Source organism: Chrysoperla carnea, chromosome 2 (genome assembly GCF_905475395.1).
Source record: "Chrysoperla carnea chromosome 2, inChrCarn1.1, whole genome shotgun sequence".
Classification (NCBI taxonomy): Eukaryota; Metazoa; Arthropoda; class Insecta; order Neuroptera; family Chrysopidae; genus Chrysoperla; species Chrysoperla carnea.
Window position 1 is genome coordinate 70,463,082 of NC_058338.1, and position 14,141 is coordinate 70,477,222.

Here is a 14,141-nt window from a genome sequence, read left to right on the forward strand (position 1 = left end):
TTTTTTTATATGTTCGTTTTTATGGAAAAGAAACGATTCGTCGAATTATCGATCGAAGTTATGATTACAAAATTATTTCCAAATTTTCGAATTACATTTCAATAACTGGATATCTGGGTTGCTGTATAGAGTAATGTTATCAGCGATACTTTGAAAAGACTATAATAAGTTCTTAAAACAACCTTCAAAATTTTAATAACTCGCTCCTAGATTATCTTTTGCTATTTAAGAATGTAAATGAAATAATTTGAATTTGAAAATCTGGCATAATTCGTAAAGCAATCCTTTGCTATTTGTAATTTTTATCACCCAAACAAAAAAGGAGTGTTATAAGTTTGGCCGCTATGTGTGTGTCAGTCTGACTGTTTGCCTTGTGTCTGTCTGTGGCATCGTAGTGCCTAAACGGGTGAACCGATTTCGATTTTTCAAGTTCTTAGCTATGTTTCAAGTGAGAGTTTATTGTTGCGTATACTCAAAAAACTAAAAAAAGTACAATGATCTTCAGAATCGGCTCAGTTTGGAAAAGGCTTTAAGGAAAAAGGTAATTTAATGGAGAGTTTTTTAAATTTTGTAAATTTCACTCGTTTGTAAAGCTAATATATATGAACAGTGTTATCGATGTTATAAAATAATGATAATCGTCCAATACAATGTCAAAATTTGACGAAATTTAGCTCTTGGTATATTATTGTAACCAATATTATTTCTATTTAATGTGATTATTATTTCATTTTTATTAGTTAATAAATATTTTTATAGTGAAATGGTTCATTAATTTTGTTTATACTTTTTTATTTTACAATTGTTTATATTGACAAATTAATTCATCATTTACTAAGCGGTCAACTCTTGCTTCTTGCTAGCTCCGCTATTGATATATTCAAGTATAAAAGTGCAATTGTTTATATTACTGCTATAGCATACACATAAACCTTGGATATTTGATTTTTAATTATACCAAATAATATATAATATAATTTAATAGTTAAAATTAATAATTAAATTTAGGTCAAATTATATATTATATTAATTTTTATTTTTTGATTACATTATTAATATTGGAATGCAAGAGATAAATAATTAATATTGTGCTAACAATTATATCAATTGAAGAAGATCTTCTTCCTTTTAAAAAAATTATTGGTTTTTTTAACTAAAGCATAGGGAAATTAATGTAATAGGTCCAAAAATTCATATCGAAATTTACAACATGTATATCCGTTTTCTAATCATGGCGATGTATTAACACTATTTTTAAATGGATGTCTATGTATTCACCTTTTCGTTTGTGGCATTCTTTCCTTCACAATTGATCGTGAATGAAAGGTGATAACGATCTCAGACTTGCATCAGAATAATAAGTTAGATTATGTCACTCTGTTAGTCGCAATATTGCTCATGTTGGTTAAGGCGTAACCACGGGATCGATTCCCGGCATCGCAACAAAATTAATTTAATTAATAGTTGTGATGGGCTGGTGTAGTGCATGTTATATGCATGAAGAAAGTGCACTCAGGCTCTGATATTGAGGTGCTGATAAATGAAATTATCAGCGAAAAGGTGGCAAAACACATATGGTATCACAATGGGCTCTATAGCCTAAGTGTGTCCTTCGTGGACAGCCAATATAACCTAACCTATCAGAATAATAAAACTTGAAATTTTTCTTGACTATTAAGAAACTTAGTAAAGTTGTATTATCCGGTCAAATAAAACCAAAAAATAGGAGTGAAGGTACAAAAATTCACACCCAGCTCAAAGTTGGTAGAATTGTTCAAAACACCATCATAAATGAAATCTAAAAATTCTCATCGATCCGATACCTGGAAAAAATTTACTTGAGGTCAAATGGTCGCAAAAACGGGTTCTTCGGAGTTTTTAGCCAAACGGTAAGTTTTATCTTAAAATAAGTTCTGACAAAAATTTTAGATCAGATAATTAATAACCGTTTCTGAGATATAACGATTAAAACATTTCGAAGAGTTGTAATCGTCATATGATTCTCAAGGTTACAAAATGTCTGCCCCCGAAAGGAAAGTTTAGTTGAACTTATTTATTATTCTTTGAAAAGTATTAACCTCTATAATTTCTAAATTCAATTTCTACCGAATCTAAACAAGATTTAAAAAAAAATATTTCAAAGAAATAAAAGACTATATAGAAGCTTGCTTCCTCAAAATATGTTCTATCTTGTATCATTTATGCTTCGTTTGAATACATCGTTCCAACTTTTATTTGACAGATATTTGCGTAAAATGTGTTCCCAGTTTTTTTATAATATTAGTTAAAAATTAAAAAAAAAAAAAAAAAAAAAAAAAAAAAAAAAACGATAGAAAATCGGGTGCGATTAATTCGTTTGTGGCGTCGTAGCTTCTAAAAGAATGAAACGATTTTAATTATTTTAATGATTATTTGATCGGGAGTGCTCTTAGGTATGTTTAAAGAAAATTTCTCTAGTTATCTCGCACTTAAGACAAAGCTAAGAATTATCGTTTAAAATAACTTAAAGAAAAAAAAGAAACAGTAAATCGCGATTCATCCGTTTAGCAGCTACGATATCACAGACAGATACGACAGACACGTACAACTTATAACTACTTCCTGTTAGTTCTAATGCTCAAAATATTAAAACAAAATTTTTTCGCTTTACCAGATTCAAGGCTTTTACCTTTAAATTTTTAACGAACTTTTTTCTCAACTCAAAATATTTTTTTATATAATTTTTCTGAAACATAAAAGTTTACACATTCGGAGAAAAAATTGAAGTTATGGTTCAAATAAAGAAAACAGTTTTTTTTATTTCATATAATTAAATTTTTTTATTTATAATTTAATTTACATTTTGCATAATAAATTAACAAATTTCGATTGGAAATTTTCAATAATAAATAATATTGTATAAAAATAAACAATACAATAAATACATTAGATATATATAAATATTTATTTCAATTTTTAATAATTTTTTTTTTAATTTTTATTAGATTATCAATAAAATATTTTTGAGAATAATGGGGCTATATTTCTTATTATTAATTTTTACTTATTTTTTTCCTCACTTATAAATTGTTTTGCTTTTGACACAAATTTCTACTAAAATTTCCACTAAATATTTTTTACAGTTAATTAGTTTAAAATTTTAAAGTTTAAAATTAAATACATAAGATACAAAATGTTACAACTGAAGATTACATTTATTACTTAGGTACTAAGTTATTCGGGGTTAGTTAATTATACTAAGGGCTTAAAGTAGGTATCCAGAATTGTGATTTTTTTATTCATTTTTCTGTCTTTTTCTTTTAGAATTAAAAACAATTAAGTTCATTGGCCTCCCGCCCCATCTGCTACTTGTGAAGAAAAGAAATAATTTCAACCAACAGGATTGAAGAATAGCGCATTAAAATTGGAAAAACACCTTTTAAAAGGATATATTTTCCAGATCAACATTTGAGCTCTTTTTTTGCGCGGTAAGTTATTATGTTCCAATTTAACTGGCCAAAAAATCTTATTTTTGCACGGTGTATCATTCAATTTTTTTATTTACATTACTTGATATAATACAATTAATTTGTTTTTAAATTTCATTTCATTAAAAATTAAATAAAATTCTACATAATTATATTTTAAATTATATTAAACTTTTAAAAATAGTTACAATAATATACTCTAATTAAGACTAAAGTTTTAAATAATAAAAATTTTTCATAAGGCCAAAATTACCATAGATATTACATACCTAATTTACTACATGCTACTAAATTTGGACAATTTTGGAATTACATTTTCCCAAACAAATACCAAAAATCATGTACGTTTACAATCAAGGTTCATTTTAAGTCATGTAAATTGAGACAGGTTATTTAAAGGAATAATCAGAATTTTGTCATATTTTTACCAAACTATTTATGAAACAATTTTAAGCGATATCTAACACTTGCTAACGAATCTAAAAGTGTAGTGATTTATACTCGGTCGATTAAATAACAAATTTTTGCGCATTTAATTCGCAAGTTGTTTCTCAATTGTGAATAGGGGAAAATTTGCATCCCTTTTTCAATCCAAGTATGTATTTCAGTGAAATATAACAAAATTATGAAAAATAACTAAGGTTTGGAAAAGAAAAATAACATGTCTCCAAATTTACATTAACGATAAGTGAACAAGATTTTAGCTGAAGTTACCCGTAAATTTCTAAAATATTCTATTATTTGCAAAATATTCGGTTTAAATTTGATGTTTGAATAATTTAACGAATATCAGATATAATTCAGTCTCTTTTTATGTAAAATCTAACTTAAGACCAAAAATACATTTGCTATTGAAGAGCAAATTTGCTAACGCCACTCTTAAAATTAGTGAGTTATTTTATCTACGCCCGTGAGAAAAGAAGTTCTTTTCTCAGTTAGTATACGTGGGAAAAATAGTTCATTGCCGTACTAAGGCGGTAATAACTGTTTTAATTTTCTATTTTTCTCAATAAGCCATGACAAATTTTAAATAATAATTATCATTTATTTTCACATTTTTGAGGCGTAGGCAAATTTTTGTAGGATACACATGTGATAACGCATTTTTAACATACTTCTGCGATGTATGATACTTTTCGTAGGCAAACGTTAATAATGCTGTTATCTCACTAGCACGTATATGACTATTTGCACATGAGTGTATAATTCGGTGCAGTTTCTTCTAAAATTTTGAAGCACGAAATACATTTTAAGGCATGTGTCTAGAATTAAAACATTTAAAGGTTTATTTTAAGAGACTAAAGCTATGTGTGAAAACATATTTGTACTTTGTTTTAAAAACGTGTAAAAAGTTACTACGATATATTAGACACAACAACAAAAAGTGTGGGAAAAAGACCTTATTTAAAGAGTGACATGTTAAAGGATTTTTATTATTACCGAAGAATGATTCTAGCAAGATTAATTTCATACTTTTTTTGCTATGAGATGGCATTTGCTCTCAAATTAACAATTGTATTCGCGATCTAATTCTAAATTTATTAATATGGCATATTTTTTCTAAAATTATTCACAAATGGATTATTTTGTAAAATTAAGAAATCAGATTTTGGTGGTGATAAATTACTCTCAAAATTTTTGTGTAACGTTGATGGCAAATGATTATTTGATCGACTTTGTAATGGTACATTTAAGAATGGTGGATCACTTTTATAATTAATTGCTGGATATGGAATCGCTTCCAATGGTCTTTTATACACGTATTGTATTAGTTTACTTAATAATAAATTCGCTTCTTGATTATTTAAATCTTTAATATTTTTACAAGGCCTACCATTTTTATTGGTGGATTTATCTAATTCATTCAATAAGTTATCAATACCAGCGTATAACTCAACCAATGTTTTTGGATTCGATAATATTAGCGTATTTGAGTATTTTGTATCTTCACGCTCAATTTTTATTGTAATATTACACAGTTTATCATTAAATAAATCATTGGAAGCAAACCTTAATAACGTACGCGTGTGTTGTTTCAAATATTCTTTTGAACATGTTCTTGAATCATAACAAAAATGTCGTTCAGTTGAATTAATATGTATTGAATATGAATAACAAATTAAAGGTGAGATACCAAATGGTGTAGTGCCTGGTTCTTTTGTTACAATACAGGGTGATTTGGAAGTGTGTGTATTAATTGTTTTACATTTATTTAAATCATCATCATCAATTGTTACGCAGAATGGTAGATTTGTTGTTGTTGTAATTTTCGTTTCACATGGTGGCAAAGTTGATGATTTTATTGTTGGTTTACTCTCAGTTGTCGGAGTAAAATCTGGCCAAGTGGTTGATTTATTAGTGCCATTTTGGTTCCCCACTTCTGGTGTACTAGAATTTACAATTCCACTTGTTGAGCTCTCCGTAGTTGAAACAGTAAACAATGTAGGAGTAGTTCGCCTTGTTGTTTTTATACTTGGTGTATTTTCACTAGGCGTAGAGACCGATGCACTTCCATCTTTCGTGACTGGCCTTGGATCATGAGTACTCGATGTAAGTGAAGTACTAGTATTTGTTACTAAACTTGAACTTATCGTAATTGAAGTTGTAGGTGTAGTTTCCGCTTCTGGCATTTTATCGGAAATAGTGGTTATTTCATCGGTAGTTTTTGTTGATGATGTAACTGCTTCACTTGTAGACTCGGTAGTAATTATTACAGTATTCGTTACAATTTCATTCGTAATTTGAGCAGTTTCATTTTGAGTTATTAATTTGGAAAGAGTTGTAGATTCTGATGATTTAATATTTTCTCTGGTCGTTTTTGGACGTCCGGAGCTTTGAGTCATACTAGCGGCAGTAGACGGATTTTGTGTATGTTCTGTATCTCGAGGGCTTGGACTTGCTTGGGTAGATGTTGACAAATCGGATTCAGTTGTCACGAAACTTGCACTCGTTTCTGGCGACACTTCAGTAGTTGTAGAGTCTCCATTTTCAGTAGGGCTCGATTCTGATGAAGATAAACTGGGAGTCGTGTCTTTTGTCTCATAACTAGGTTCGGTTTCCGAAGTAACTGGTACATCACTTGGTTTTGTTTTACTTGAGTATTCTTTAGTAGTTGTAGATCCCAAAGAAATGTAAGTCGTTTCTACCGATGTCGATGTTGATGATAAGACATCCTTGTCTGTTGGCACCCAGCTTGTGTGACTTTCTGTACCGAAAGTAACGTCATGAGTTCTAGAATCTGTTTCACCTGATGTAATTGTAGATGAAGTATTTTCTGTGCTTCCTTTAGGTTCAATGGAATCAGTAGCTAAATTTTCTCCCGGTGTACTTGTTTCACCTGTTGGTTTTGTTAATTCTGTCGCAGAGGTATTTTCAAAACTACTTGGATTTATCGGTGTTGACGTAGTTGGTGTTGAACTATCTACAGATGAATCTCTTTTAGATGGTTCAGGTGGTACACTTTCGGTTACTGAAGTAGGAAAAGCAGTTATTTCAGACGAGGCGGGAGTGGTGTTTATATCAGGAGTTTTACTTGTATTGTCGGTAGTTGTAGAATCTTGTACAGGAGTAGTAGATTCAGTGATCGTTTGTTTGGGTGAAGAACTTATAGTAGTTTCTTTACTTTCTGTTCCAGTTGTAATTAGAGAAGAAGCAGTATTATTTGTGGGTGTTGAATCTTGTGTACTTGTATCAGCTGTTGGTTCTGTTGATTCTGTCGAAGAAGTACTTTCAACACTACTTGGATTTGTTGGTGTTGTCGCAGTTGATGTTGAAGCATCCACAGATGAACCTACTTTAGAGAGTTCAGGTGATGTACTTTCGGTTACTGAACTAGGTAAAGTAGAAGCTTCAGACGAGAAGGCTGTTGTATTTATGTCAGAATGTTGAACAGGGGTAGACGTTTCAGTGATCGCTTGTGTTTGTGAAGAACTTGAAGGAGTTTCTTTACTTCCAGCTCTAGTTGGAGTTACAGAAGGAGCAGTATTATTTGTAGGTGTTGAACTTTGTGTACTTGTATCAGCTGTTGGTTCTGTTGAGTCTGTCGCAGAAGTACTTTCAACACTACTTCGATTTGTTGGTGTTAATGTAGTTGATGTTGAACCATTCACAGTTGAACCTCTTTTAGGTGGTACACTTTCGGTTAAAGAAGTGGGAAAAGCACTTACTTCAGGCGAGGTGGGTTTTGTATTTATGTCAGGAGTTGTACTTGTATTGCCTGTATTTATAGAATCTTGAACAGGGATCGTTTGTGTTTGTGAAGAACTTGAGGGAATTTCTTTACTTCCAGCTACTGTTGGAGTTATAGAAGGAGCAGTATAATTTGTGGGTGTTGAATCTTGTGAAACTTCTGTTGTTTGTTCTATTGATTCTACCGAAGAAGTACTTTCAACACTACTTGGGTTTGTTGGTGATGACGTAGTTGATTTTGAAGCATCCACAGCTGAACCTTCTTTAGAGGGTTCAGGTGATGCACCTTCGGTTACTGTAGTAGGCAAAGTAGAAGTTTCAGGCGAAGAGGGTGTTGTATTTATATCTGAAGTTGTACTTGTATTGCCTGTAGGTGTAGAATCTTGAACAGGGGTAGACGTTTCAGTGATCGTTTGTTTTTGTGAAGAACTTGAAGGAGTTTCTTTACTACTAAATCGAGTTGGAGTCACAAAAGCAACATTATTATTTGTGGGTGTTAAACCTTGTGTATTTGTTTCAGCTATTGGTTCTGTTGCTGCTGTCGAAAAAGTACTTTCAACACTACTTAGGTTTGTTGGTGTTGAAGTAGTTGATCTTAAAGCATCCACAGCTGAACCTTCTTTAGAGGGTTCAGGTGATGCACTTTCGGTTATTGAAGTAGGCAAAGTAGAAGTTTCAGGCGAGGATGGTGTTGTAATTATGTCAGAAGTTGTACTTGTATTGCCTGTAGGTGTAGAATCTTGAACAGGAGTAGACGTTTCAGTGATCGTTTGTGTTTGTGAAGAACTTGAGGCAGTTTCTTTACTTCCAGATCGAGTTGGAGTTACAGAAGGAGCAGTATAGTTTGTGGATGTTGAACCTTGGGGTTTTGTTTCAGCTGTTGGTTCTATTGATTCTGTCGGAGAAGTACTATCAACACTGCTTAGATTTGTCGTTGATGACGCAATTGGCGTTGAACCATATACAGAAGAATCTGTTCTAGATGGTTCAGGTGATGCACTTTCCGTTCCTGAAGTTGGCAAAGTAGTAACTTTAAACGAGGAAGGAGTTGTATTTATGTCAGGTGTTGTAGATGTATTGCTTGAAGTAGAATCTTGAACAGGGGTAGACGTTTCAGTGATCGTTTGTGTTTGTGAAGAACTTGAAAGAGTTTCTTTACTTCCCGATCCCGTTGGAGTAACAGAAGGAGCAGTATTATTTGTGGGTGTTAAACCTTGTGTACTTGTTCCAGCTGTTGGTTTTGTTGATTCTGTTGAAGAAGTACTTTCAGACCTACTTGGATTTGACGTAGTTGATGTAGTTGATGTTGAACCATCTACAGATAAACCTGTTTTAGATGGTGCAGGTGATGCACTTTCAGTTACGAAAGTAGGCAAAGTAGTAGATTCAGAAGAGGAGGGTGTTGTATTTATGCCAGAAGTTGTACTTGTATTGCCTGGAGTTATAGAATCTTGTAGAGGGGTACTTGTTTCAGTGATCGTTTGTGTGGGTGACGAACTTGGAGGAGTTTCTTTACTTCCAACTACTGTTGGAGTAACAGAAGGAGCAGTAATATTTGTGGGTGTTAAACCTTGCGTACTTGTTCCAGTTGCTGGTTCTGTTGATTCTGTTGAAGAAGTACTTTCAAAACTACTTGGATTTGATGTAGTTGATGTTGAACCATCTACAGATGAACTTGTTTTAGATGGTTCAGGTGATGCACGTTCGGTTCCTGATGTAGGCAAAGTAGTAACTTCAGGCGAGGAGGGTGTTGTTTTTATGTCAGGAGTTGTACTTGTATTGCCTGTAGTTATAGAATCTTGTGCAGGGTTACTTGTTTCAGTGATCATTAGTATTTGTGAAAATCTTGAAGAAGTTTCTTTACTTCCAGATCCGGTTGGAGTAACAGAAGTAACAGTATTATTTGGGGGTGTTGTACCTTGTGTACTTGTTCCAGCTGTTGGTTCTGTTGATTCTGTTGAAGAAGTACTTTCAACATTGCTTGAATTTGTCAGTGTTGACGTAGTTGGTGTTGAACTACTTACAGATGAACCTGTTGTAGATGGTTCAGGTGATGCGATTTCGGTTACCGAAGTAGGCCAAGTAGTAGCTTCAGACGAGTTGGGCGTTGTATTCATGTAAAGAGTTGTACTTGTATTGCCTGTATTTGTAGAATCTTGTACAGAGGTACTTGTTTCAGTGATCGTTTGTGTAGGTGACGAACTTGATGGAGTTTCTTTACTTCCAGCTACTGTTGGAGTTACAGAAGGAGCAGTATAATTTGTGGGTGTTGAATCTTGTGAAACTTCAGTTGTTGGTTCCGCTGATTCTGTGGAAGAAGTACTTTCAAAACTACTTGGATTTGTTGGTGTTGACGTAGTTGACGTTGAACCATCTATAAGTGAACCTGTTTTAGATGGTTCAGGTGATGCATTTTCGGTTACTGAAGTAGACAAAGTTGAAGCTTCGAGCGAGGAGGGTGTTGTATTTATGTCAGAAGTTGTACTTGTATTGCCTGTAGTTACAGAATCTTGTACCGAGGTAGTTTTAATAGTGATCGTTTGTTTTTGTGAAGAGCTTGAAGGAGTTTCTTTACTTCCAGATCCAGTTGGAGTAACAGAGGCAACATTATCATTTGTGGATGCTGAACCTTGTGTACTTGTTTCAGCTGTTGGTTCTGTTGATGTTGTCGACGAAATACTTTCAACACTACTTGGTTTTGTTGGTGTTGACATAGTTGATTTTGAAGCATACACAGATGAACCTACTTTAGAGGGTTCAGGTGATGCACTTTCGGTTACTGAAGTAGGCAAAGTAGAAGCTTCAGGCGAGGAAGGTGTTGTATTTATGTCAGAAGTTGTACTTGTATTGCCTGCAGGTGTAGAATCTTGAATATGGGTAGACGTTTCAGTGATCGTTTGTGTTTGTGAAGAGCTTGAAGGAGTTTCTTTACTTCCAGCTTCAGTTGGAGTTACAGAAGGAGCAGTATTATTTGTAGGTGTAGAGCCTTGTGTATTTGTTTCGTCTGTTGGTTCTGATTTAGATGGTTCAGGTGATGCACCTTCGCTTACTGAGGTAGGCAAAGTAGTAACTTCAGACGAAGAGGATGTTGAAGTTATATCAGGAATTAAACTTGTATTCCTTGAAGGTGTAGAATCTTGTACAGGCGTTGTTGTTTCAATGCTCGTTTGTGTGGGTGAAGAACTTAAACTTCCAGCTCTAGTTGGAGTTACAGAAGGGAAAGTATTATTTATGGGTGTTGAACCATGTGTACTTGTTGCTACGTCCGTTGAATTATCCACTGGTGATGTTTCTTCTGTTGGAACCCAAGAAGAATAATAATCTGGCGTTGTTCTTTCGGTATCAGTGTTTGTAGATGCTGTCATTGTAGGAGTTAATGTGTTGTACATAGTTGGCAAATATGTCGTAGTTTCTGGTTCATCAGATTTTGTACTAATACTTGTTGTTTTTTCTGTACTGAAAGTTGGGTCCGGTGTAACTGATGATGATGGAATTCTTCTTGAAGAGGATGGTTTTATTGTCGAGGAGCGAGGATCTGGTCTATTTTTAGAAACACTACTGGGTAACATAGATGGATCAAATGGAGTGCTATATTTTATGGTGGTGGATGTGCTACTAGTAGAGCTTGGTTTATTAGAGGAAATTGTACTTAATTCAGTCGTATATTCAGTTTGCGAAGTTATTGTACTATCACTCTCTGTTCTGCGACTAGGCTTGTCTGGCTGAGTGATTGTGGATTTTTCGGTTGCAGGTGTTTCTGTGAATTTTGTTAGATTATTACATTCAGCAGCTTTTAACTTTTGTTTTTTTGGGCTAACTCGTATTTCTAATTTTTTATGTAAAGAATTAGACCATTCACTTGTTTCTGTTATTAATATAGGTCCTGCACCACAAAATTTTTTTTGATGTTCACGTATTTTGATATTATCAATGACAGAAATCGTTGTAAAATTTACCACTGTACTTTTTCTTGTATCACTTTCATAAATTTCAAACGGTTCAACCTCTTGCAAGTCGGTACTATTGTTTCGGAATTTTAACGATATGTGATATGAGAAATTTGTGTTTTTATTAATATTATTCTTAAAATCAGCTGGTGTTTCTACTGATATCGCATATTCTCGTGTTACATAACGTTCTATACCGGTTTCGGTTAGAATATCTTTGATTTTTGTTATTTCAATCCAGCATAATGTACTGTAATAATCATTATCGTTTTGTCTGATTAATTTCGTAACATTGTTCTCATTTTTCGATTTTGAACTGAAGGGATCTGCAATATCTACACAATGTTTCTTTTCGTCTGTGCATACCTGTATAAAATAATATTTAACAATTAGCACTCTTAACATTTTTTAATAGAGTTAAACAAAAAGAACTCGTAAACCTTAAAAATTAACTATCCATAATCTTTTCAAATACCACTAAAAAACTTATTTACCTTTTTATCACATGACACCACCATTGTGCAATTCGATTTTTCAGCACTTACACTTGTATTACGATGGAACACCAATATCTGAAACAAAAATTTCAACAATGGTTATCTACAAATCAAATTAAATTACCGTTGTGTTAATTAACAATAAATGTCGAAGTTTTGAACAAACTCCAAAATTAATTAGTTCTTAAAATTTTTTAAAAAAGATCTAATACATAAATCAAAATGTACGTCTGTAAAAAATTTTAAAACATTTTTGAAAATCAAAAATTTACATTTAAAGCCAAACTTCCCGATTGGATATCAAAACGCATATGCTTATTGTTCCAACATAAAACTGCATTTAATTCGGAATTAATTTTTCGGGAGAAAAGTGACTTTTCCGAAAAAAAGAGAAAGTATGTACGTATGTAGATATTAAGAGAAAATAAATACATATGTACAAACGTACGTACGTATGTTCGTAGAAATTTTTTTCGTCGTCGATATCGCGCGAACAAAAAATTATATCGACTTCGTTGAGTTGTCGATCGAAGCGTATTAACGGCAATATAAACCCAAAAAATGTCATAGCATTCGCAAAAAAGTCGTTTCGAGTCGATGGAGTTTTTATTATACTGGGAAGTTCTTTGTGTGGACCTCAAGGGTCGCACCAGACTTTACCCACAGCTTGTTCCATTAGATTCCAAGGTTGACCACTTTTTTTGACTAAGATGATCGGGTTTTTATAGTTTAGATTTTGAGAGTAATGCTATGTTGCTTGGTTGAAAATACGTATCGTAATATAAAAACAAGTGAAAACAAACAATTGACTGAGTTAATTGTTGAAATACCATGCATAGTCAGTGTTGATTTCTTTATCACATTACACATACAAACATGTGACACATACATTACTAATAAAGTATAGTACATATGTAAATGACTTTATAGGTTTCTGCATTACCGACCGACATTTAGTGTATAGTTTGTACACATATTATAAAATTTCCGCCTAATTGGCGCCCTCACGGGTAAACAGTGATGTTTACGAAAAAATGTTTCAAACAAAAGTTGTTTAATTTTTGATAAGGAACATTTTTTACATTTAAACTTTTGTTCTATCTCTAACGGTTTATAAGATGGGTCCTACGGACCCAAGACCCAATTGACCTATGATGCTCATTTACGAACTTGACCCCACTTTTTCGTCCTGAGTACGCTGTAAAAATTTCAGCTCGATATCTTTTTTCGTTTTTGAGTTATCGTGTCCACAGACGGACGGACGGACGGGCAACCGGAAATGGACTAATTAGGTGATTTTATGAACACCTATGACAAAATTTTTTTCCTAGCTTCATTATTTTTAAGCGTTACAAACTTGGGACTAAACTTAATATACTATGTATATTTCATATATGCATGGTATAATGAGTGTTCATTACCCAACTGAGTGCGGTATGATACAAATAAAGTACAAAGTGTCGAAGATAAAAGAGGTCAGGAGTCTTACTGAACGTGACATTTGAATCAAGCGCTCGAAAGAGATCATATGAAGTCCAGCGACCCTTTCATGTCAAAGATCAGGTTGTTTTTGACAGTATTGCTTTGTCAATTGTTAAAAGTAGTTATAGATAGGGTTTTCCATAGTAAAGTTTTCAATTTAATATCCATAAACAATACCCGAATACCTAATGAACTGATACAAGTTTTCAGAAACATGTTGAAACCTGCTAACTTGTGTATCAAAGTTCATGACGAACACTAATTTTAAAAAATTACTACTTCTTGCCCACTCTGTAGCACATTTAAGTTTAAAAAATTTACTCTGCAGGGAATAGTAATTTTACAATAAAATTATGAGTAATTTCATCGTAAAAATTATAAATTGATAATAAAAATGTTAATTAACAAATGTTCGAAAAAATTGTATTTATTTAAATTACATATAATAATTAATTACCTAATGGCGTTTATATTTTCATTAAATATATATTAATTTTTGATAAGGTTTAATGAAACTTTTTTTAATTTAATTAGATTATCCGTAACAGAAAAAAGTTTGT

The 14,141-nt window shown here is 32.6% G+C and overlaps 1 protein-coding gene across 1 annotated transcript; it reads right to left on the bottom strand.

The window, feature by feature from the left end:
• Positions 1–3,925: 3,925 nt before the first annotated feature.
• On the bottom strand, positions 3,926–13,600 carry LOC123292891 (mucin-2-like). The gene is made up of 3 exons (XM_044873604.1): positions 13,589–13,600; positions 12,097–12,174; positions 3,926–11,968 (listed from the first exon to the last, which is right to left on the bottom strand). Exons 1-3 carry the CDS (start codon positions 13,598–13,600, stop codon positions 5,009–5,011), a joined length of 7,050 nt encoding a protein of 2,349 aa, XP_044729539.1. The 3' UTR covers positions 3,926–5,008.
• Positions 13,601–14,141: the final 541 nt, after the last annotated feature.